This window comes from Emys orbicularis, chromosome 1 (assembly GCF_028017835.1).
Source record: "Emys orbicularis isolate rEmyOrb1 chromosome 1, rEmyOrb1.hap1, whole genome shotgun sequence".
Classification (NCBI taxonomy): domain Eukaryota; kingdom Metazoa; phylum Chordata; order Testudines; family Emydidae; genus Emys; species Emys orbicularis.
In genome coordinates, this window is record NC_088683.1 from 333,145,389 (window position 1) to 333,171,812 (window position 26,424).

Sequence of the window (26,424 nt, forward strand, 5' to 3'; positions counted from 1 at the left end):
GTGCCAGTGCAGATGCTCCCATTTGTGCAGCGCTGGCAGCTACAAAAAATCAGGAAGAGACCCAGTGAGGGAGAGAGTCCTCGTGAGAGTCAGTCAGGAGACTGGAGGAGGTTTGCGGGAAAAGCTGCAGGGAGCAGAAAGCTCTCTGCAAGATCATCCCTGGGAAGAGGGAGGAATTGGAGACTGTATGTTTGGGACCAGAAAGTAGGAGAGCAGCAAGTGGGGTTTGCTGGCTTGCAGTCCCAAGCCAGAGAGCCAGGGCCAAAAGGCTGGAGAAGGCTGAAGGCAGGAGGAACAGCAGAGGGAGTTGCCTGCTGGAGCTAAGGGTGGAGAGGGCTGACAGCAGGGGAACAGCAGAGGGGCTTACCCATTGACATTCCAGGGCCAGAGAGTGAGACTGAGAGGAACCAGGAGAGGGCTGGGAGGTGTGAGGGATGCTCCCAGCAGAGAGGCAGTCGGGGTTCCAGCTGGGAAGAGCGGGATTGCACTTTGGTTGGAAGGGCCCGGTGGCTGTCCTGATACAAGGACAGGAGAGGGCTGCATTGGAGAGCTGGGGTGTGGTGAGAGATGTCAGGGGTGTGTCTTGCATGTGCTGTTTGGACTATGCTGGGGGAAAACTGGACTATGATAGTGGGACTTTTGTTGTGATTTATGTGGACTGTACTTTCTTTAATAAGATAACCCTACAAGGGCTATATTTGTCCTCAGAAAGATTCTGTGGACTATTTTGGGGGAGTCTGCAGGAGGGAAACTGAGGCAGGCATGTCTGTCATTCAGCAGCCTGCATAGGAGGGTGCTCCAGGCAGGGACTGCCCTAAGACAGGGTCTTAACTCAGCCTTTAATTTTGTTCAAAGCACTTGTGCACCTGGGTGAAATTCTGCACCCATTGGGGTGAATGGGGATTTTGCCATTGATTTCAGTGACACTGAATTTGGCACCCAGTTATTTATGTTCACAGACAATAGAAATTCCTCATGCAAACAGTGGGCCCAGTGCTGCCAGTCCTTTGTGTGTGGAGGGCTTCTAAAAACTCATCATAGTCTGTGCAAGTTACACACGTAGAGGGTTTGCAGGATTAGACCCGCTATTTCCATGCATACATCATAGTGAGTACAAAATTGCCTGTGTAATTGATGAGGTGCACAGACTTACAAGCCCCATTTTGGCTATTGTATTTTATCATATTTCTGTGTATTTTGTCCAGTTGTTAGATTTCTCCTTCACCAAAAGCAGGAAAAAAGAGTAGGAAAACATCTGGTTTATACTTCTGTTTGTACTAACAGGGCTCCCGGAAATTTGCAGCATGCTTCTGGAGAAGTGCTTGAAGCAGGGATATATCAAACATAAACCTGATCAGTTGACAATAAACCAGTATGAACCTGGACAAGGTAAGTGCATTTGCCCTTTAAAAAAAAATCAAACTCAATATTTTATCTAGGATTGAAAACAGAAAACCAGCTACAATGGCTATGATTCAGAGACAGCACTTCTGCATCTGCCAAGTTCCACAGGGATGCTTTCATGAATTGAGGGCAGTGTCTGGATGCAGTCTTCCTAACTTGGGAGATTTAAAGATACCCTGGTATTGAAAAATCTGGCCCAAGCGTCTTAGGCCAGGTCATGGAAGCTGATCACGTAATAAAAGAGTTGGTAACCTGGAGAGGTAAACAGTCCATGTATGACAGGATCAACCAAACACATTTTTCACTCACTTCCTGAGACAAAGGCCTGGTCTACACTACGAGTTTAGGTCGACTTTAGCAGCGTTAAATCGAATTAAGCCTGGACACGTTCACACGACGAAGCCCTTTCTTTCGACTTAAAGGGCCCTTTAAACCGGTTTCTTTACTCCACCTCCGACGAGGGGATTAGCGATAAAATTGGCCTTAGCGGGTCGGAATTGGGGTAGTGTGGACGGAATTCGACGTTATTGGCCTCCGGGAGCTATCCCACAGTGCTTCATTGTGACCGCTCTGGACAGCACTCTCAACTCAGATGCACTGACCAGGTAGACAGGAAAAGCCCCGCGAACTTTTGAATTTCATTTCCTGTTTGCTCAGCGTGGAGAGCACAGGTGACCACGCAGAGCTCATCAGCACAGGTAACCGTGATGGAGTCCCAGGATCGCAAAAGAGCTCCATCATGGACCGAACAGGAGGTACGGGATCTGCTCGCCATATGGGGAGATGAATCAGTGCTAGCTGAACTCCGTAGCAGTAAACGAAATGGCAAAATATTAGAAAAGGTCTCCAAGGCCATGAAGGACAGAGGCCATAACAGGGATGCACAGCAGTGCCGCGTGAAAATTAAGGAGCTAAGGCAAGCCTACCACAAAGCCAGAGAGGCAAACGGAAGGTCCGGGGCAGAGCCGCAAACATGCCGCTTCTACGCGGAGCTGCATGCCATGCTAGGGGGTGCAGCCACCACTACCCCAACCGTGTGCTATGAGTCCCTCACTGGAGAAACACACAGGGAAGCGGGTTCGGGGTACGAGGAAGATGAGGATGAAGATAATGTAGATAGCTCACAGCAGCAAGGAAGCGAAGAAACCGGTTTCCCCAACAGCCAGGATATGTTTATCACCCTGGACCTGGAACCAGTAACCCCCGAACTCACCCAAGGCGTGCTCCCAGACCCTGAGGGCACACAGGGGACCTCTGGTGAGTGTACCTTTGTCAATATTACACATGGTTTAAAAGCAAGCGTGTTTAATGATTAATCATTAATTTGCCCTGGCAATCGCGGCCAGTACAGCTACTGGAAAAGTCTGTTCACGTGTATGGGGATGGAGCAGAAATCCTCCAGGGACATCTCCAGAAAGCTCTCCTTCATGTACTTCCAAAGCCTTTGCAAAAGGTTTCTGGGGAGGGCTGCCTTATCCCGTCTGCCATGGTAGGACACTTTACCACGCCAGGCCAGTAGCACGTAGTCTGGAATCATTGCATAACAAAGCATGGCAGCGTATGGTCCCGGTGTTTGCTGGCATGCAGACAACATCCATTCCTTATCGCTCTTTGTTATCCTCAGGAGAGTGATATCATTCACGGTCACCTGGTTGAAATGGGGCGATTTTATTAAGGGGACATTTTATTCAGAGGTGCCCCTTCCTGCTCTGCTGAACAGAAATGTTCCCCGCTGTTAGCCACGCGGTGGGGGGGAGGGGTGAAGTGATCATCCCCGAGAATTGGGTGTGTGTGTGGGGGGGGGGGTTAGTTGGGTTTGTGCTGCATGTTAACCCGGAAACCACAGCCCCTCCTTTTACATTGCAAACCCATTTTAAATGGCCAACCCAACGGGTGCTTGATATGGGAAATGAGGGCGCTGCTGTTTGAAACCATTCCCACATGTTAAGAAGGTTAAAAAAGCCAAAAGACTGTGGCTTACCATGGCTGCCTGCAAGCCGAAATCTGTTGCCTGGCACTGCGTGAGTGATCTCTCACACCAAACCGGCAGGCCCTCAATATAAGAGGAAAAAATGTGACCTTGTAACGAAAGCACATGTGCTGTGTAATGTGAACAGCAAAATTTAACGTGAAAGAGTGTACCCATTGTTCTCTAAAATGTGTCTTTTTTAACCACCTCTCCCTTCTCCTCCACCAGCTGCAAATGTTTCTCCTTCACAGAGGCTAGTGAAGATTAGAAGGAGAAAACGGCGGACGCGGGATGATATGTTCACGGAGCTCCAGATGTCCTCCCACGCTGACAGAGCACAGCAGAATGCGTGGAGGCAGTCAATGTCAGACTACAGAAAAGCACAGTATGAACGAGAGGAGAGGTGGCGGGCTGAATCGCGGGATGAACAGAGCAAGTGGCGGGCTGAAGAGGATAGGTGGCGTCAGCTTGCAGACAGAAGGCAAGAGTCGATGCTCCGGCTGCTGGAGCATCAAACTGATATGCTCCAGCGTATGGTTGAGCTGCAGGAAAGGCAGCAGGAGCAGAGACCGCCGCTACAGCCCCTGTGTAACCAACAGCCCTCCTCCCCAAGTTCCATAGCCTCCTCACCCAGACGCCCAAGAACACGGTGGGGGGGCCTCCGGCCACCCAGCCACTCCACCCCAGATGATTGCCCGAGCATCAGAAGGCTGGCCTTCAATAAGAGTTAAAGTTTTAAACTGCAGTGTGTCCTTTTCCTTCCCTCCTCCCCCACCCATCCCGGGCTACCTTGGCAATTATCCCCCTAGTTGTGTGATGAATTAATAAAGAATGCATGAATGTGAAGTAACAATGACTTTATTGCCTCTGCAAGCGGTGCTCGAAGGGGGGAGGGGAGGGTGGGGTGGTTGGTTTACAGGGAAGTAGAGTGAACCGGGGGGGCGGGGGGGGCGGAGGGTTCATCAGGGAGAAACAAACAGAAGTTTCACACCGTGCCCTGGCCAGTCACAAAACTCGTTTTCAAAGCTTCTCTGATGCGCACCGCGCCCTGCTGTGCTCTTCTAACCGCCCTGGCGTCTGGCTGCGCGTAATCAGCGGCCAGGCGATTTGCCTCAACCTCCCACCCCGCCATAAATGTCTCCCCCTTACTCTCACAGATATTGTGGAGCGCACAGCAAGCAGCAATAACAATGGGGATATTCTTTTCGCTGGAGGTCCGAGCGAGTCAGTAAGCTGCGCCAGCGCGCTTTTAAACGTCCAAATGCACATTCCACCACCATTCGGCACTTGCTCAGCCTGTAGTTGAACAGGTCCTGACTACTGTCCAGGCTGCCTGTGTACGGCTTCATGAGCCATGGCATTAAGGGGTAGGCTGGGTCCCCAAGGATCACGATAGGCATTTCAACATCCCCAATGGTTATTTTCTGGTCCGGGAAGAAAGTCCCTTCCTCCAGCTTTCGAAACAGACCAGAGTGCCTGAAGACGCGAGCATCATGTACCTTTCCCGGCCATCCCACGTTGATGTTGGTGAAATGTCCCTTGTGATCCACCAGGGCTTGCAGCAGCATTGAAAAGTACCCCTTGCGGTTTATGTACTCGGTGGCTTGGTGCTCCGGTGACAAGATAGGGATATGGGTTCCGTCTATCGCCCCACCACAGTTTGGGAATCCCATTGCAGCAAAGCCATCCACTATGGCCTGCACGTTTCCCAGAGTCACTACCCTTGATATCACCAGGTCTTTCATTGCCCTGGCAACTTGGATCACAGCAGCCCCCACAGTAGATTTGCCCACTCCAAATTGATTCCCGACTGACCGGTAGCTGTCTGGCGTTGCAAGCTTCCACAGGGCTATCGCCACTCGCTTCTCAACTGTGAGGGCTGCTCTCATCCTGGTATTCTGGCGCTTCAGGGCAGGGGAAAGCAAGTCACAAAGTTCCATGAAAGTGCCCTTACGCATGCGAAAGTTTCGCAGCCACTGGGAATCGTCCCACACCTGCAGCACGATGCGGTCCCACCAGTCTGTGCTTGTTTCCCGGGCCCAGAATTGGCGTTCCACGGCATGAACCTGCCCCAGTAACACCATGATTTCCACATTGCTGGGGCCTGTGCCTTGTGAGAGGTCTATGTCCATGTCAATTTCCTCATCACTCTCGTCGCCGCACTGCAATCGCCTCCTCGGCTGGTCCTGGTTTTGCTCTGGCATGTCCTGGCTCTGCATATATTCCAGGACAATGCGCGTGGTGTTCATAGTGCTCATAATTGCCGCGGTGATCTGAGCGGGCTCCATGATCCCAGTGCTAGCTATGGCGTCTGGTCTGAAAAAAGGCGCGAAACTAGTATCTGATGGACCGGGGGAGGGAGGGAGGGAGGGAGGGAGGGGCGAGTGACGACATGGCGTACAGGTACAGGGAATTAAAATCAACAAAGGTGGCTGTGCATCAGGGAGAAACACAAACAACTGTCACACAGAATGCCCCCCCCCAAAGATTGAACTCAAAACCCTCGGTTTAGCAGGCCGTTGATTTCACGGAGGGAGGGGGAAGCAAATGAATACAGAACAAATCTATTTTTTACATCTTAAGCTGGCAGACGACGGTGCAGCATGACTGATAGCCCTCGGCATCTTCTGGGTGCTTGGCAGAAAATACTGGGCGCTTGGCAGAAAATAGCATACTACGACTGATAGCCATCATCATCAAGACAGTTTGATAGGACTGAGCATGTCTGCCCAGGTGCCCATGATTGACAGCCACTGCAGTATGATGACGACGGATACCAGTCGTAATATACCATCTTCTACCAAAAGACAAGGGGCTGCTGCTGTGTGCAATGCAGCCCCACGTCTGCCAGCCCCATGTCTGCCAGCACCCAGATCGCCGATGAAGGCTACCAGTCATACTGCACCGTCTACTGCCAAAAGGCAATTAGCTGCTGCTGTGTAGCAATGCAGTACCACGTCTGCCGGCACCCAGAGGACATATGGTGACGCTGAGCTGAGCTGAGCGGGCTCCATGCTTGGCGTGGTATGTTGTCTGCACAGGTAACCCAGGTAAAAAGGCGCGAATCGATTGTCTGCCGTTGCTCTGACGGAGGGGGAGGTGCCTGACGACATGTACCCAGAAGCCCCCGCGACACTGTTTTGCATCATTCAGGCATTGGGATCTCAACCCAGAATTCCAATGGGCGGCAGAGACTGCGGGAACTGTGGGATAGCTACCCACAGTGCAACGCTCCGGAAGTCGACGCTAGCCTCGGTACTATGGACGCGGTCCGCCGACTTAATGCACTTAGAGCATTTTATGTGGGGACACACACAATCGGCTGTATACAACCGATTTCTATAAAACCGGCTTCTATAAATTCGATCTAATTTCATAGTGTAGGCATACTCAAAGATTCAGGAAAATCACCTGGTCCAAGTATAACTGCAGGAGTTTCAACGGGCTGGCCAAACTCCAACCTTTCCTGCCATGTTCTGCCAGCAACAAGAAGCCCCCTTCTATAAGTACATGTGAGAGCATCTTCAGGATGATGCAAACTGTATCCCCATACTGGAGGAGGGGAGTGCTGCTCCAACAATCTCTTCCAGACTCAGTAGGACAGAAGAGGTAGTTACTTCCACTCAGGCATCCACAGGGTAAAGCGTATGCTGTGCTTTTTGCGGAGTTCAGTCATCAAGGCAAGTTACCTGGCTTTGGCTTTCCCTTCTCTGGAACATATCTGGTTTGTCCTTATGAATGAAGGACAAATACTTCCCTTCCAGAATTAATCTCTGACAGTGTACATAGTATCTGCCATCTTAGGGTCTAGACATCTGACCCTGTTTGTTCACATATCTGACAGCCAGTTAAATTGGTATGGTTATGTGCTGCTGGCTGGGTTATCTGAATTAATTAGTATGAATTGTAACTTTCTTCCACAAATACAGGATATGTATAAAACCTTTCTTAAGCACTAATCATTTAGGACATTAATTAGCATACAGTATGTGCAATCCAGTGCATTCATATAAATACTATCCAGTATCTGTACTGAGTCAAATTCTATCCCTACCTTCTAAGCTTTTCAAGGCAGGGACCCTGACTTCAGTTTTCAAAAATGATTAGTGATTTGGGGAACCTCAGTTTTTGGGTGGCTACCTTTAAATGGGCTTGATTTTTCTGAGGTCACTTTGAGAAAATCAGGCCTCTATACAGTATTTCAAGTTGAAGATCCAAAAATTCAGGCATCTGAAATCTCTATTCACTTTCAAAAATGTAGGCCATTGTCTCTTAGTATGTGTCTGTGCAGTTCCTGGCACAATGAGATCCTGATTGGAGTGTTTGGATGCTGCTACAAAGAAATAATAGATGCACATGTCTTTTATCAGGCTGACCTCAATATATTTCTGAGGGCAGAATTTCTACACTTCATATTGTAACCATGTTGTAACATAGCGAACTTGTTGTAAGAAGCTTAACCTATGTAGTTCTGTATGTGATTAAGTACATTGCTCCTCTTGAAACTAATGGAAGTCAAATACATTTGCATCTGGGGGTAAAATCTGGTTTCTGATATTGGCACTGTATATAGGACTGGCCAAAACAATTAGAACAAAATATTTTCCTGTTGGAAAATGGGACATCGTAAAAATCAAAACTTTCTGCAGGAAGAGGTCAATTTTGACAGAAGTTTTGATCAGGAGAATCTAAACGAAATGTTTAATTTGGGGTCAGGTCGACGTTAATCTGTGTGTCTGCCAGAGCAGCTGCAGTGCCTCATTGAAGTTGTATTTCCAAGTCCTTCATGTCCCCATTTTCCCCATGGGCCCAGCTCTCTGACCAGACTATGTCTCCCATGATGCACTGGAGTCTCCCTGTGGCTGAGCTACTGCAGCGCGTTTTGAAAACAAATGTTGATTTGGGATGAAAACAATTGTTGAAATATCAGAATTTCCCATGGGAGGGGAAGGAAATTCCATTTTTTGATCTGCTGTAGTACTGCACTACACATAGTAGGCATAAAAATGCACGAGGTTACTGTGTTGTGGTTTACATGTGGACAGCTGTGAAAATGGGACTTGGGAGATTTTATTAAAAGTGATGGAATTTCATTATAATTGCAGTGACTATTTATTTATTCTCTGTTTTTTGTGTTATAGGAATTCCTCCTCATATTGATACTCATTCTGCTTTTGAGGATGAAATAATCTCTCTCAGTTTAGGCGCTGAGGTATGCTTAATATTTCTTTTTATATTTTGATGATACTCAATGGACATAAAAGTAAAGATCTGAGTAGATCTTAATAAAAGGTTCAATGTTTTACATGACATTTTTTCTCACTCTTTTGCATCAGATGTCTAGCATGTTAACCTGTAACAATGGTGCGATACCTAAAGGGGTGAAATTCTGGCCCTATTGAAGTCATTGCCATTGACTTCAGTGGGGCTAGGACTTCACCATAGAATAAAATCTTCCATGAAACTGACTGTTTGAAACTACTAGGACTCAATTCTCCATTGCCCTTCCTCAGTTTTATTAGCACCTTCAAAACTCTCATATCATTGCTCCTGTGTATTTCTCTACCTCAATTCTTCCTGTACCATTCCCTCTTCTCTCTGGTCTGTCCAAGCCTCTCTCCTATTATTACTGTGTTTGTTACAGTAGCTCGTAGAGGCCCTATTGGGGTAGACACTGTACAGACACATAGCTAGAGACAGTCCCTGCTCTAAAGAGCTTACATCCGAAACAGACAAGACAGACAAAGGGTGGGAAGAGAAACGGAGGCACAGAGAGGTGAAGGGACTAGCCAGGGTCACACAGCAGGTCATTGGCAAGGCTGGGAATAGAATCCATGTTTTCCTGCTCCTAGTTCAGTTCCCTCTCCACACCCTTTTTTCTGTTCTGCTTTGTAATTCAGTTCTTGTACTGCACTTATCACCGTGGTATGAGAGCATCCGTACCCACTCTCTACTTTGTGCCTTCTGTGCTTCGAACAGCATCACAACAAACATTGGCTAAGTGCCAACCCCATCTTCCTTCCTATCATTCCTAAATACCTACGTGTTCTGCAGTACTTACATGCACGAACACCCGCACACAACTCCATTGTGCACTACTCCCATTGCTATATTGTATTCTTTGGGGGAGGGACATTGCATGTATTCTAGCCATTGTTAGTTGCCACATACATCTGCGGTGCTATGTAAATAGCAGCAACAATCCCAATGAGACCACTAAATTTATATAGCAGTGGAAAATAAAGGTCTAATTTTCAGTGGGGCCTTGTTCCTGTACAGGCACATTTTATGAACTAATGACTACACACGTGGGTGATGTATGCTGTCACTTGCTCGTTCAGGTACTAGTACACAAAGAATGCAAGTGTGTGCACCTGCAAAGATGCACCTGCCCAAGTGGAGATTGAATTAGGATAATCAGGCCCTGGAGGTATGAAACTGTAACCTGATTGTTAGCCTGTGATTGTGTTGGTGAGGATAGACAGAGGGAGAGAGGCATAGTCATGCAATCTGAGCACAGAACTGGGAGCCAGGAATTCCTGGGAGTTCTAATCGAAGCTCTGACACTGACTTCCTCTTTGGCTTTGGGCAGGTCGCTTAGGCCAATGTTTTCCAAAGTGTCCGCTAACAGTGGATGCCTCACATGTCTCTAGGACCAGCTGTGAGTATAACATGAGTAGGATCAGTGCATGCTCCCCCATTTTGCCCAGCCCTGTTTTGGAGATCCCCCCCTTTCCTCTAGCCATGGTTTATCTTCATGCCCATTCAGTTTTTGGCCTTGCTTTTGAGGCAGTAGTTTCTATTTTATTCTAATCTAAAATGTTTTTAGGAATGTGGGCATCTGTCCATTAGAAAATGGGCTGAGGCCTTCAGTATATTTTATGTTAAGTCCCTGCAATGGAAATGGCTAGAGGAGAGAGGCTCTGTATCCCCTTATCAGTCCCGTGACCAATCCAGTCCTACCCAATTTATTTTTTTTAATAGACGCTGAACATTTAGATGTAGGCATTGGGAACAGCCTGTCAGAAAGTTCTGTTCCTGTACAGCCCAAAATTGTAATGCCTTTTCATGATAGACCATTGACACTCTTCTCTGATGAAGGTAGCCAAAGTGTATATTTAAGGGCTAGTAAAACAATCACAATGGCCCATAAATTACAGCATTATTTGACAGCCTTTCCTTCTGCTGCCTAACTGTTTAAACTTCAGTAATACACATTGTTTGCATATTGAGACCCTCATCTGCATTTAATATATTAATCATGGCTGCAGTAGTATGCACTTAGCTATTTTAGCATTTCTTTGTCTGAGCCCAACAGTTTTCCCCCTGCTATTTCCCACGTACAAAAATTATGCCCATCTCTGATGGTGCACTACATTAAAGCATGCTTTTTGTACTCATCTTTTGTTCTCCTTATCCTTTCACGTTTATCTAGCACATTCACTGGGATATGCAGTGCAGTTTTAGCTGTATTAGTCCCAGGATATTAGAGAGACAAGGTGGGTGAGTTAATATCTTTTATTGGACCCATTTCTGTTGGTGAGAGAGACAAGCTTTCAAGCCCCACACAGCTCTTCTTCAAGTCTGGGAAAGGTACTCCCAGCGTCCCAGCAAAATGCAAGGTGGAGCAGATTTCTTAGACCTGAAGAAGAGCTCTGTATGGCTTGAAAAGTTGTCTTTCTCACCAACAGACATTGGTCCAATAAAAGCTATTACCTCACTCACCTTGTCTCTCTAACATTCACTGGCATGTCCATTTACATCTTTTAATACATTTGCTCCACCTGAATATTGTATGATTGAACAGGATTTATTCCTGATTTCAGCCTGAGTGTCATTCCCTGTTCTTCTTGGTTCTGACTTGTTATTCCAGTTTGCTTTGCATCCATAATGAAAAAAATTATATAATCATTGTACTGTTAATCTTTCCTTTATTCTTCTCCAAAGGAGAAACATCATACTTTTAAAAAGAATTGCCCTAAAGCTTAGGCACTACCGTAATAAACATGTTAAATACAAAGAAACAGACTAGCAGTCTCTGGTCCACTGTTCTGTCTCTGAGCTGGGCCACTACTACATGCTGTAAAAGAAGGAAAAACATCATACTGCATGTGCATAATTTATGTTTGTACTAAGCCATGGGGCGATATTTCATTCTGACCTCTACCTGATGAACAATTTATACACACATGAGGATTGAGCACCCTTCTAACTTTTATCTTAGCTAGCGCAACTGCAGAATGTTATTTCCATTCATATAAATGGCTAATCTTGTTTTTTGAAATCTGTCCATCTTAGGTTCTTATTGTGTCCCCTCCCCCCATCACCATAGTATCTGAGCACTTCACAATCTTCAATGCATTTATCCGCACAACACCCCTTTGAAGTAGGGAAATGCTATTATCTCCATTTTACAGATGGGGAACTGGCGCATGGAGACGCTATGTGATTTGCCTGAATCACACAGGAAATCTGTGGTGGAGCAAGGTTTCCCAAGTTCTTGTCTAGTGCCTTAACCAGTGGACCATCCTTCCTCTCAAATCTACAAAGTTATTTACCTCAATAATGTCTTGCAACGTAACACACACTGTTCAGTATCTTTCCTTTTCTTACTGATGAATGAGTCCGTCCAGTAGGAAAGTTCTTCAGACCATTCCTTTCTCAGATCAACCTGTGCAAGTCTAATTTGTTTTTGTGATAAACTTAGTAATGATTTCTGCCTCCCATTCTTTGTTTAGAAAGCACTGAAAACAGTTACCCATGCCAGAGGCAGAGTTGTGTTTGAGAGGACAGCATTTAGCAGCTCATAGATCATGCACCTAAACGTTTAAAAAGTAATTCCAAAAAAAGGAAATAGGGAGCCTGATTTTTCCTCTCTGTTGCGCTAGTTTTACATGGCGGCAACTCCACTGGAATCCAGGGTGTGATGCTGCTGCAAGACAGGTAGAATGGAGTAGGGAATCGAGCCCAAGGTGTTTTTCTCCCCTCCCTGTTATTGTGATTACACATGTCTGTATCATGCGGGGAGGAGCAATACAGAAAAGAGTACCTACCACTATTTAAGACAGCACATATTCTCTAGAGAGGTTACAGGGCAGGCTAAACCTGGCCTTGAAGTGGAGAGGCGGAAGCTCAAAGAAGGGAGAGGAGATAGGTTTACAGAACAGCAAAGGAGAGCTGGAGGGATTGAAAGAGAGAAAGACCGTGACGAATCCTGAGATGTGCATAGCACCTTCTGTCTCCCACTGAGCTTCCATGGGAGCTGAGGCCATTTGCACCTTGCAGGAAGTGCTCAGCACCTTGCAGCATCGGACTCAATGGGAGTGACCCACAGCTCTTGGGCAACTACGGGGTTGAGTGAGGCCACCAAAACGTCCTGTTGGGCTTCCATAGGGCATACCAATCACTATATTCCCCTTGCCTTTAGGAGCTACTGCAATATCAATAATAATAATAGGAAGAAGAAGACTGAGCACTGAGTTCAATTTTCCTTTCTTTGCTGAGAAAATGTCACAATAGAAAAAAAAGAGAAGCAGAGGGGATAAAACCAATCCTGAGGATTTAACTGTTCATCCTCCTCTTTCTGAAAGTGTCCATTGTTTGAACAAAATGCAGTGAAACAGGACACAGCAGCTCTTTTACAAATAACTTCCACTGTTTGGGGGAGGCTGTTATTTTCTCTGCCTCCAGATGGGGTCTCTAGAGATGCATAAGTTACAGCCTCTTATCGGAAGAGCGTGGCTTCTATTTGAGGCTAACTTTGCAATGATCTCAGAAGTCATGGTTTAAGCTTGTGAAAGGAGTTAGGGTTTCCTTTTGCAGACCTGCAGTGACTGTGAAAGGAGCTTAATAATAAGATTTTCCCCTCCTTGAGCTTCCTGATACTGGTTTAATTTGACATTTAACACAGTATCACGAATGAGTCCCAGTTAGCTTCTGATCCGTTGTTAAAAAGGTAGAAACATAGGAATTGCGATATCAGAACAGCCCAATGGTCCGTCTCATTTGATGTCTTGTCTTTGACATTGGTGTATTCTGGATGCTTTAGAAGAAGGCATGATAGTCCCATAAAGTACCTAAATGTACCATTGTATAGAACACAGACTATAACTTGGTATTGCGGGACAGCCTTGTTTCCTGACCTTGGATCTCCTACCCTCAATGGTGCAGTGCAGTCCCATTCCCCATCATCCCAAACAGTAAAGTGGAACAGTCTGTTTGCAACAGGCCTCATTTGTTTTGGACAAGGGAAGTTTCAGGATGTTCAGCTAATCAGTCAGATTCATGGGTCAGGTTTAAATAGTGGTGCAGAGAGCTTGGGGTGTCCCTAAACTCAGCCAAAGTCCCACACATCTTAGAATTTCTTCTGGATAGTCTAACTATGGCTATTAAGGCTCTCAATCTAAAAGAACAATTTGTGGCTTTATCCAGCATCTTGGAAGCAGGGAACACCAGAAAAAGACAGGCCACAGAATCATTAAAGGTATTCATGAGCAGCTCTGGTTCAACACTGATCCTGTGGGGCATCCTGCTATTAACCTCTTTCTGTGCTGAGAACTGGGGCTATTTATTTCTACACTTTGTTTCCTATCTTTTAATCTGTTTCTAATCCATATGGTGTTAAGACATAGAAGTCGGGAGGACTTTACCCCTCACCCTGTAGTAAAACCAAGATTTCTTAACAGCCTCTTGAGAGGGATCTTATTAGAAGCCTTTTGAAATTCTAGATTATATCTAGTGGTTCTCATTGACCTGCTGCCTTGTTAACTCTTTCTAAGAATTCAGACAAGTTAGACAGACACTACACCTCTACCCCGATATAACGCGACCCGATATAACACGAATTCGGATATAACGCGGTAAAGCAGTGCTCCGGGGGGCGGGGCTGCGCACTCTGGCGGATCAAAGCAAGTTCGATATAACGCGGTTTCACCTATAATGCGGTAAGATTTTTTGGCTCCCGAGGACAGCATTATATCGAGGTAGAGGTGTATTTACCTTCACGTAAGCCATGCTGTCCCAATTGTATTTTGCTTATCTTCTTTAGACGCCTGCTCAGTTTAATGTTCGCCTGCCTTTTTGTTTCCTTTATTTGTCTTTCACAACAGGCATACAGTATCTTATGGGATTGATTAATTATGAGAGTTTGAACAAAGTTATTCCCTCTTTACACTAACAGCATAACTGTACTAAGTGAAATTGTTAAATAAAAGCAAACATTCTTTTAAAAAGTGCGTTAGAGCCTTTGCACCTCCCTGTAAAAATATCAGACTTAATATTTTAATCACTGCAGTTTAACCTTGAATAAGACCTAGGAGTTAGTTCAAGCTATTGTGCTTGAAATAAGAAGGGTCTGTCTTTACTGCATGTAAAGTCACCTCATCAAACCATTGTATGGATTCCCTTGAGCTTGCAATGAGAATAGCATGCCTTGCATCTGCATAGAACTGCCATCCCAGGCCTTTTACAAGCATTGATTGGATGCTTGAACTGGTGCAGTCTCCAGTCATTTCTTTGCACTAGAGGGGGAAGCCACAAGGGTTGCAGGTGCACTTGTACATCCAATCCCCCTGAATGTATGCCACAACATAGTAGCTCATGGTTGGAAGTAACGAAAAAGCTCCTGCTCCCATCAGCAGTTTTGGGCATCATAAGTGGGGCCCTAACAAATTCACAGTCTATTTTGGTCAATTTCACGGTCATAGGATTTTAAAAATAGTAAATTTCATGATTTCAGCTATTTAAATATAAAATTTCATGGTGTTGTAATTGTAGGGGTCCTGACCCAAAAAGGAGTTGGGGGGAGGAGGGTTGCAAGGTTATTGTAGGGAGGGTTGCGGTACTGCTACCCTTACTTCTGCGCTGCTGCTGGCGACAGCGCTGCCTTCAGAGCTGCCTTCAGAGCTGGGCAGCTGCAGAGCAGTGGCTGGTAGCGGTTATGGTATTGCCACCCTTACTTCAGAGCTGGGCCCTCAGTCAGCAGCCGCCACTGTCTGGCTTCCCAGTTCTGAAGGCAGCAGTGCAGAAGTAAGGGTGGCATGGTATGATATTGCCACCCTTATTCTGCACTGTTGTTGGCGGGGTGTTGCCTTCAGAGCTGGGCACCCGGCCAACAGCCGCTGCTCTCCAGCCACCCAGCTCTGAAGTCAGCGCAGAAGTAAAGGTGGCAATACTGCGTCCTCCCTAAAATAATCTTGTGACCCCCCTGCAACTCCCTTTTGGGTCAGGATCCCCAATTTGAGAAATGCTGGTCTCCCTGTGAAATCTGTATAGTATAGGGTAAAAGCACACAGACGACCAGATTTCATGGTCTGTGATGCGTTTTTCATGGCAGTGAATTTGGTAGGGCCCTAATCATGGGATAGATGCTTTAAGAATCCCAGAATGCATTGGTGTAATCACAGTTGTAAGGCATGCTGGGTGGATGTGCCAAACAGTGTTGTTTTGTGAACATGCCAAATTGTTGTAGAGTCAAGTAAGGCAACCATTTAATGCAGCCTACGTTCATGTGACGTTTCCCTTGAATATGTGTGTCCTATATGTCTATTACCAAAGCAATGTCCACTCCACACTGACCTGGGGCCTGATATAAAGCCTGTCTGAGGACAGACTCCTATTCACTTCAATGGGTGTTGAATTTGGCCCTCAGAGAAAGGGAACAAAAACCTATTCCTCAGCTCTGCCTGGGAACATTTGCCGTATATTCACTATTTTTAGGCAAGAAAGAAATATTCTATTCAGAAAACATACTCTTTCCAGTTTTTTTGTGTCTGACCGTCTCTTTTTTCCCATTTTTATTAAAGATTCCTCCCTTCACCATCATGTCCTACCGTTGCTTCCACTTGATGAGTTATTATTTTCATCTTTGCAGGGTTCCTGGAAGCTCAGGTTCCTCTTTCATATAAATTGTTCAAATGGGACTCCATGCCATAAATTCCTAATCCCCACCTCCCCATTCTCCCTCCCACAACGACATCTGCTTCTGGGCTAACTTCTCACTTAGCCAAAAGATAACTGCAGACACCCAATGTGAGTGACGACATGGCCAAGCATCTATTTTCATGAAAGCCGCTGCAATCTACTTACAGATCTTGCTTCACAGTGAGATGCCATCAAGACAAGCGTTCATACAGAATTGCCCCAAGAATTATGATGCTCTCATCATTTCTCTGGGAACTGTTTGACAGTAATTTGCTGTGAAGCAAGACAGAAGCATCTGATTCTTACCTCACCCCCATCCCACCAGCTATTGTATAAGGTACAAAGCCAGACTTAAGCTACCAAAACAGCTGAATTTTTAAAGGATGTTTTTAAAAAATATTCTGTTTCCTCTCCCCCCCCCCCCCCCCACCGTTTTGGCGAATCTCTCTGAGTCCCTGTTGCCTCTTTACACTTGCTGTGGTATAGTGAACCTTAGAACCTTTCTAAGGTGCCACAAGGACTCCTCGTTGTCTGTGCTGATACAGACTAACACGGCTACCACTCTGAAACTTAGAACCTTTGTTTTCACTGCCAAGGGCCTCACCCGAGAGAGCAGCTGAGGAAATTTGGCTCTCACCTCTCTCCTCTGCAGGAGCTGGTGACATACCCAGGGTACAATCAGCACTGCTGAATAGCGCTGTGTCTCCTCAGTTCTCCAACCTGGGATGCCTTTTACACTGCTTGACTGGTGAACAGCCACTCCTAACCTGTTAATACACAGCCTCCAGCATGTAACGTGCTCTCAGCTATATTGTATTGAGTACTACTAGCTAGCCACTCATGAATTACACTGCAGAAGAACACCAGCAGATTCTCTAGTCCCAGACTTCCCCCAGATATGTGCCTCTTGTATGGCCCAGCACACTACTGGACAAAACGAGCTCATATGAAGTCCTCATTTCATCAATGGAAAATGATATGCACCAGCTTTGTTATCCCAAATGGAGTTTCCCACACTCTTTAATCCATACACATTGGTTAGCTAAAACAGTGCAACAAGTTTATTAACTTCAGAAAGAAAAGAAAGATTTTAAGTGACTACAAGTAATAAGGCATGAAGGTCAGGATTGGTTACAAAGAAAATAAACTGAATAAGCTAAGTGAACTTAAAAGCAAAAAGGTTTCTCTCAGCATAAGCTTTGCAGTCGGCTGGCAGCCCCCATCCCCAGTTTAGTTTCTTAAGAGTCATTGATGTCATGAGCAGAGATGAAGGAGGAGAGTGAGGTCAAGCATTTTTCTTCCCTCTTTATAATGCAATTCCCTGTGCTAAAAACATCCTTGCTGAATCATGGTGACAAACAGTTTCTTGTGGACTTGAGGTTTGAATTGTCCTTCAGATGAAATGCAAATTTTTTGTTCACGCCTTCTCTGCCAGAGAATGGCCGCTTAAGCAGGTGATAGTCCATTAACATCTTGCTGGGTTACCAATGTGTCTTTGTCTCTGAAAACTGTGGAAAACTGTGTTTGGGCCTGCTTTTCTAACTTGGAATATGTTACAGGAATGTTATAGAGTAAAATCGTATAACTTCACATACGATGTTGGTACACACACTTTATCAGGACATTAATGTTCAGCAGATTATGAGCTTTCAAATGATACCTCACAAGGCATACTTTGTACAGAATTTGTCATAATGCTGTAAAGTGATGAACATAATGGTATAAACTGTCACAGAGCCCCTTTTCCTAACTTTCTCTTACTGCTCTCACCAACAAACAGCATTGGTGGGCTCATTCCTCTTACTTGCCCATGAATTGTGTTCATAGAATCATAGAGGATGAGGGTTGGAAGAGACCTCAGGAGGTCATCTAATCCAACCCCCTGCTCAAAGCAGGACCAACCCCAACTAAATCATCCCAGACAGGGCTTTGTCAAGCCAGACCTTAAAAACCTCTAAGCATGGAGATTCCACCACCTTCCTAGGTAACCGATTCCAGTGCTTCACTACCCTCCTAGTGAAATAGTTTTTCCTAATATCCAACCTAGACCTCCCCCACTGCAACTTGAGACCATTGCTTCTTGTTCTGTCATCTGCCACCACTGAGAACAGCCTAGCTCCATCCTCTTTGGAACCCCCCTTTAGGTAGTTGAAGGCTGCTATCAAATCCCCCCTCACTCTTCTCTTCTGCAGACTAAATAAGCCCAGTTCCCTCAGTCTCTCCTCATAAGTCATGTGCCCCAGACCTCTAATCATTTTCGTTGCCCTCCGCTGGATTCTCTACAATTTGTCCACATCGTTTCTGTAGTGGGGGGCCCAAAACTAGACGCAGTACTCCAGATGTGGCCTCACCAGTGCCGAATAGAGGGGAATAGTCACTTCCCTCGATCTTCTGGCAATGCTCCTACTAATGCAGCCCAATATGCTGTTAGCCTTCTTGGCAACAAGGGCACACTGTTGACTCGTATCCAGCTTCTCGGTAATGTTACAGTCTGCCCTGAGTAAGGGGAAGGCTGTAGCTTCACCACTCCAGGAGCAGACCAGAGAATGAATCGTGACTTGATGAGTCACAATCCCTCTCCTGCTCCCTGCTCGGGGAGGGGAGTAAGTTAATTCACCACTTTTTCTGGAGTAGCTTACTTCTTCCCCATGCACCTGGGCTGGTGTTTGGAGGAGGCAGAGCCAGTGCTCCTCCCATTCCCTGCTCCTCTCCTAACCCATTTGTTCATCAGGGATAATATCAAGCAAATACCCCCTGCTCTCCTCCATGCATCCAGAGTTGACTAAGGGGTGGAGGGAGACTTAGTGTTGTTCACTACAACCCCACGGAGCTGCTTCACCAGCCCCCAACCCAAGACTTTGGAAAGTGAGACAGTGAAATTGTAATTGGGAAGATTAGGCTAAAAAAGATCCCATCTGATATTGAGTGCAAAGGTATAAGGGGTTTTGAAAAATACACAGTACAGGTGAAATAGTCAGGAACCACACCAAAAATCTACCTAAGAGAAAGTGGACTTTTTTTTTTAAACGCATTGGAAATCTGCTGAGGGTTTTCTGGTCTTCTGAGAAACAATTCCAGCTTCTTACCAAACAAGCAAAACTTCCACAAAATTGCTTTATCAATCTGATATTGAGTTAACAGAGCATTGTTGATTCTTGCCCATTGCCTCCAAGCCTATTTGCTGTTTCTATAGAGTGTCATTCCTATTTTGCATGCTGAGGCAGCATCATTTCATTTCCACTTTGTGGCTGCCTGGCTGTTCAGGTTTTAGTGTGATATACAAATGCATAGATGGAATTTTCCGGTGGAATCACCCCACTTACTAAAGTGTCTTGTTATTCCATAGCTTGTCTTAGAGAATTCTAACTGTCTTCCATGTAATGGGGAGTATGACTATAGCTAGGTATCCTAAAATGTTCAATACCTTTGGAGGAAGATAAAGTATCATGGAGCCTTTCCACGGGCTTCAGTGGAAGATGGATTGGATCCAGTTTGTGTTTGTTTCAAATGAGATTGAAATAGTACATCTGTATACTTTACAAATAAATGAAACTAGATCCTCTCTCTCACACTCTCCCCCTCCCCCCCCCATGCTTATCACTGATTATATTTTTAGTAATGGGTGTGACGGGTTCGGTCACAGAGACCCCCTTGGGACTGTTACCTGATGTGCTGAGACTACCTCTGAGCCCGTTTTCTCTGCCAGACCCAGGGTCTGAACCACGCCCCCAAAGCTGCAGACTTAACTGAAAACAGCTTAGCAAGTCTCCAGCACCCAGACACCCAGCTCCCAATCGGATCCAAACCCCAAATAAATCTGTTCTACTCTGTATAAAGCTTATACAGGGTAAACTCATAAATTGTCTGCCCACTATAACACAGCTGTTTGCTCCCTCAGGTATTAATCACTTACTCTGGGTTAATAAATAAACAAAAGTGATTTTATTAAGTATAAAAAATAGGATTTAAGTAGTTTCAAGTAATAATAGACAGAACAAGGTAAGTTACTAAATAAAATAAATCAAAATACGCAAGGCTAACTTAATACACAAAGGCCTGGTCTACACTAGGAGTTTATGTTGAATTTAGCACCATTACATCGAATTAACTCTGCACCCGTCCACACCACGAAGCTATTTAGTTCGACATAAAGGTCTCTTAAATTCGACTTCTGTACTCCTCCCCAACGAGGGGAGTAGCGCTAAATTCGACATGGCCATGTCGAATTAGGCTAGGTGTGGATGGAAATCGACGGTAATAGCTCCGGGAACTATCCCACAGTGCACCACTCTGTTGACGCTCTGGACAGCAGTCCAAGCTCGGATGCTCTGACCAGCCACACAGGAAAAGCCCTGGGAAAATTTGAATTCCTTTTCCTGTCTGGGCAGTTTGAATCTCATTTCCTGTTTGGACATTGTGGCGAGCTCAGCAGCACTGGCAACGATGCAGAGCTCTCCAGCAGAGATGGCCGTGCAATCTCAGAATAGAAAGAGCGCCCCAGCATGGACTGATCGGGAAGTCTTGGATCTGATCGCTGTGTGGGGCGATGAGTCCGTGCTTTCCGAGCTGCGCTCCAAAAGACGGAATGCAAAGATCTATGAGAAGATCTCTAAAGCCATGGCAGAGAGAGAATACAGCCGGGATGCAACGCAGTGCCGCGTGAAAATCAAGGAGCTGAGACAAGGCTACCAGAAGACCAAAGAGGCAAACGGATGCTCCGGATCCCAGCCCCAGACATCCCGTTTCTACGAGGCACTGCATTCCATCCTAGGTGCGGCCGCCACCACTACCCCACCACTGACCGTGGACTCTGAGGATGGGATATTGTCGACGGCCGCTTCCTTGGACATGTTAGCGGACGGGGAAGATGAGGAAGGAGATGAGGAGGACGAGGCAGTCGACAGCGCTTACAACGCTGATTTCCCCGACAGCCAGGATCTCTTCATCACCCTTACAGAGATCCCCTACCAACCGTCCCCAGGCGTTAACCCGGACACAGAATCAGGGGAAGGATCAGTCAGTAAGTGTTTTAAACATGTAAACATTTATTTTTAACAGAACAGGAATATTAACAATATTAACAATGGGTTTTTCATGATTACTTTGCCCTAGGCACTTCACGTTTCAGTCCTTGGCAGTGCAACTACTGAAAAAAAATCTAACAATGTCCGGTTTAGCATGATTGTTTTGCCCTAGGCGCTCTACTGTTTAGTCCCTGCCAGTGCAGCTACAGTAAAATCCGGTCTATATGTCCGGGGATAGAGCAGAAATCCTCCTGGGACATCTCCACGAAGCTCTCCTGGAGGTAGTTGGAAAGCCTTTGCATCAGGTTCCTGGGGAGAGCGGCCTTATTGGGTCCTCCGTGGTAGGAAACGTTTCCGCGCCAGGAGACAAGCAAGTACTCGGGGATCATAGCCTTGCAGAGCATGGCAGCATACGGCCCTGGTCTTTGCAGGCTTTCCTGAAGCATCCGTTCTTTCTCCGTCTCTGAAATCCTCATCAGAGTGATGTCGCTCATGGTGACCTGCTTTGAATTAGGTAGGGGAATGTTAGTATTGGGACTGCTTGCCTGTTCCTTTACAGAACTGTAACCGGCGGTTTAGAGCCACGCGGTGGAGGCGGGAGAGGAGCAGCATACAGGGATCTTTCCCTGGGACAGCCGCGAGGGGGTGGGACAGGGGCAGAGTTCATGCTTGCCGGATTGCTGGCAGCAGGGACTGGCATTGCTTTGAACGTGAAAGGAGGCCAGTGCTATTATTAAAGTTTTAAGCAGCCACAAGTCTACGGCTTACCATGTCAGCCTGTTACCCAAATTCCGCTGTCCTGTCCCGCTTGTCTGATCTGCACTGCAAGACCCCAGGCACTGAATGCGAAGGCCGAAAATTCGACCTTGTCCTGAGTGCGCATGTGATAGGTGCTGTGCATGGTCTTGTTCACAGAGAAAGACTATGTTCTTTGTTCAACCAAAAATTTATCTTTCTGAGGAATTCACTCCCTTTTTCCCATCCCACAGCTGCGACTGTCTCCCGAAATACCCTGGCATCACAGTCCCAGAGGCTAGCGCAGATTAGGCGTAGGAAGAAGAGGACACGGGAGGACATGTTCTCGGAACTTATGGGCTGCTCCCGAGCCCAGGCAGCCCAGCAGACCCAGTGGAGGGAGAACTTGTCCCAAATGCACCGATCACACATGGAACGGGAGGAGAGGTGGCGGCAGGAAGACCAGCAGGCGACTCAAACGCTGCTTGGACTAATGAGGGAGCAAACGGACGCGCTCCGGCGCCTTGTGGATGTTCTGCAGGACCGGAGGCAGGAGGACAGAGCCCCGCTGCAGTCTATCTGTAATCGCCCTCCCCCGCCACCAAGTCCCATACCCCCCTCACCCAAAGTCCCAAGAAGGAGGGGCGGCAGAGTCCGTGAAAACTCTCACTCCACCCCTGCAGACTGCTCAAGTACCAGAAGGCTCTCATTCCCCAAAATTTGATAAGTCCTTTCCTTCCCGCCTCACCCAAGCCCCCGTCCAAGTTTCATCCCCCAGTTTCATGTGTAGTTGCTAATAAAAAATACGTTTCTGTTAATTACTGTTTCCATCATGTTCTTTTAGAGGAGAGTCTGTCTGAAGGGGGGGAAGAGGGTTGGTAATTGGACAGGACAGTCACCTTTACCAGGGTACAGAGGCGGGGGCAGGTTCAGCAGCAGGGCACACACACATTGCAGTCACTAGTTACCCTGGTCAGTCTGGGAGGTGGTTTTCATGTTCTGTGTGTGGGGGGGCTATGTGACTTTGTGGCGGGGGAGGGCGGTTAGAGATCTTATGCAGCGATCCTTATCCTGGATCACAGAGCCACGCAGCAGGGGATCTGTAACCGTCCTCCCCCTGCCACAAAGTCACATAGCACCCACACATACAGAGTCCCGAACAGGAGGGGTGGCAGGCTCCGTTGAAACAACCAGTCCACCACTGCGGAGCCTGTCATTCCTGGAGTTTAGAAGCGTCCTTTGCATCACTACACTACATCCGCTCCCCACCACAGTCTGCGTCCCAGGTTCAACACTTTCCTGCGAAAACAGTAATAAAGAAAACGGTGTTCATTAACAAATTTCAAGTGATTTTATTTTTAAACGTGTGTTGGAAGGGGGGGAACGGGGTGAACGGGGTATGTAACTGGAGAGGATAGTGAACATTTACTGGGTAAAGAAACGGGGGCAGGTTCAGCTTCTCTGTAAACAAACTTAATAGTCACAGGTTACCCTGCTCACTCAGGAACCTAGCTTTCAAAGCCTCCCGGATGCACAGCGCGTCCCGCTGGGCTCTTCTAATCGCCCGGCTGTCTGGCTGGGCGTAATCAGCAGCCAGGCTATTTGCCTCAACCTCCCACCCCGCCATAAAGGTCTCCCCCTTGCTCTCACACAGATTGTGGAGCACACAGCAAGCTGCAATAACAATGGGGATATTGGTTTCGCTGAGATCAGAGCAAGTCAGTAAGGTTCTCCATCTCCCCTTGAGACGTCCAAAAGCACACTCCACCACCATTCTGCACTTGCTCAGCCGGTAGTTGAACAGTTCTTTTTCAGTGTCCAGGGCGCCTGTATAGGGCTTCATGAGCCAGGGCATTAGAGGGTAGGCTGGGTCCCCGAGGATGACTATAGGCATCTCCACATCCCCAAGAGTTATTTTGTGGTCCGGGAAGTAAATACCTTCCTGCAGCCGTCTAAACAGACCTGAGTTCCTGAAAACACGAGCGTCATGAACCTTGCCCGGCCATCCGACGTTGATGTTTGTAAAACGTCCCCTATGGTCCACCAGTGCTTGCAGCACCATTGAAAAGTAGCCCTTTCGGTTAATGTACTGGCTGGCCTGGTGGTCCGGTCCCAGGATAGGGATGTGAGTTCCATCTATAGCCCCACTGCGGTTTGGGAATCCCATCGCGGCGAAGCCATCTATGATGACCTCCACGTTTCCCAGGGTCACTACCTCTGAGAGCAGTAGCTCAATGATTGCGTTGGCTACTTGCATCACAACAACCCCCATGGTAGATTTGCCCACGCCAAAGTGGTTCGCGACTGACCGGTAGCTGTCCGGCGTTGCAAGCTTCCAGAGGGCTATGGCCACTCGCTTGTGGACAGTCAGGGCTGCTCGCATCCGGGTGTCCTTGCGCTTCAGGGCAGGGGACAGCAACTCACAAAGTTCAAGGAAAGTTCCCTTACGCATGCGAAAGTTTCGCAGCCACTGTGATTCATCCCAGACCTGCAGCACTATGCGGTCCCACCAGTCCGTGCTTGTTTTCCGGGCCCAGAATCGCCGTTCCACAACATCAACATGACCCATTGCCACCATGATGTCCTCGGCGCGGGGTCCCGTGCTTTGTGACAGGTCTGTGCCACTCTCAGACTTCAGGTCCTCACCGCGCTGCCGTAGCCTCCTCACCCGATTTCTCAGCATCTGCCTCTGGGAAAGGTGGATGATAAGCTGCGAGGTGTTGACAACGGCCATAACTGCAGCGATGGTCGCAGTGGGCTCCATGCTCGCAGTGCTGTGGCGTCCGCGCTGTCACTGACCAGAAAAGTGCGCGAACTGATTTCCCGCCGGCGCTTTCAGGGAGGGAGGGCGGTGGTGACGGTTGGATGACGACAGTTACCCAAAACCACCCTTGACACATTTTTTTCCCCAGAAGGCATTGGGGGCTCGACCCAGAATTCCAATGGGCAGCGGGGACTGTGGGAACTGTGGGATAGCTGCCCACAGTGCACCGCTTCCAATGTCGACGCTTGCCTCGTTAGTGTGGACTCACAAAGTCGAATTACTGTCCTTAGTGTGGACACACACGTTCGACTTTGTAATATCGATTCCACATATTCGATTTAAGTAAAATCAAACTACTCTCGTAGTGTAGACATACCCTAAGGATCTAGTTACAAATACCAACTTCTCACCCTAAATATTATCTCAGGTACAATCTTTTTCAGACCAACGTTGTAGTTTATGGCCTGGGTCCAGCAGTCACTCACACCCTGGTAGTTCCAGTCCTTTGTTCCAGTTTCTTTTAGGCATCTCTTTGGGGTGGAGAGACCATCTCTTGAGCCAGCTGAAGACCAAAATGGAGAGGCTTCCAGGGCCTTCTATATTCTCTCTCTTGTGGGTGGAAACCCCTTTGTTCTTCTGTGCAAAATCACAGCAACAAGATGGAGTTTGTAGCCACCTGGGCAAGTCACATGTCCATGAATGATCCAGCTTTTTGCTGGCCAACGCCATTGTTTACATGTTAGTTTGAACGTTCCCAGGAAAGCTCAGATGTGGATTGGTGTCTCCCAAAGTCCATTGTTCGTTAAGTACTCCCAATTACTTGAATAGTCCCTTCACAGTATATTAGCCAAACCTCCCTTCTGTGTTTCCTACAGCAAACACTTCAAATACAAGCATAGAGCCAACGCTCGTAACTTCAGATATAAAAATGATACATGCATACATATAGGATAAATATATTCAGTAGATCATAACCTTTGCAAAGATATGTTACATGGCATATAAAGCATATTTCAGTTATGTTATATTTACACTTATAAGCATATTTCCATAAACATATAGAATGCTACGTCACAATGGGATCGCCTGTTTTAGGGAAAAATATGAAATCCTAGTTGTGATCCCATAAAAGTTGTGGTAATGGACCAAAACTCAAACAGCTTGCAATTTAAACTGCAGTAAATTTTATACAGCTGTGTATGTAGCTTTTCTCTCTGAAGCCCTAGAATCCAAAACCTTTCTTGGAATGTGGCAGTGCTACATCTGATCTTAGAAATATCCATTTTATCATCTGTTTGTGGACATGTAGTGGATTTTTTAAAAAGAAATCTTAATTTCTGGAAGAGCCTTATTATTAGAAATTATTTTCATTCTCCTTGCTATTTTTGGAAGATCAGTACATGGTGCATGAAATGAAACAGTGAACAAGCTGAACTTTAGGGCATTAGAAGTCATTATCTTTAGCTGTTGCATTTCAGTAATATTTCAGTTCTGGAATTCAATAAAGAAAGCTAATTTCATCTCCTCAGTGATGTCATTCTCTATTGTTATAGGAGTCTATTTTAGAACTGTGATGAATTTCATTTAAAAGTTCACGCATACAAATG

General features: G+C 46.6%; 1 protein-coding gene across 1 annotated transcript in view; it reads left to right on the top strand.

The window, feature by feature from the left end:
- Positions 1-26,424, top strand: part of ALKBH8 (alkB homolog 8, tRNA methyltransferase) — an 81,407-nt gene that overhangs the window by 13,413 nt on the left and 41,570 nt on the right. Inside the window, exons 5-6 of the mRNA XM_065421847.1 lie at positions 1,285-1,389; positions 8,515-8,585. Of these exons, the coding sequence (XP_065277919.1) occupies positions 1,285-1,389; positions 8,515-8,585 (176 nt within the window). The remainder of the gene's footprint in view (positions 1-1,284; positions 1,390-8,514; positions 8,586-26,424) is intronic.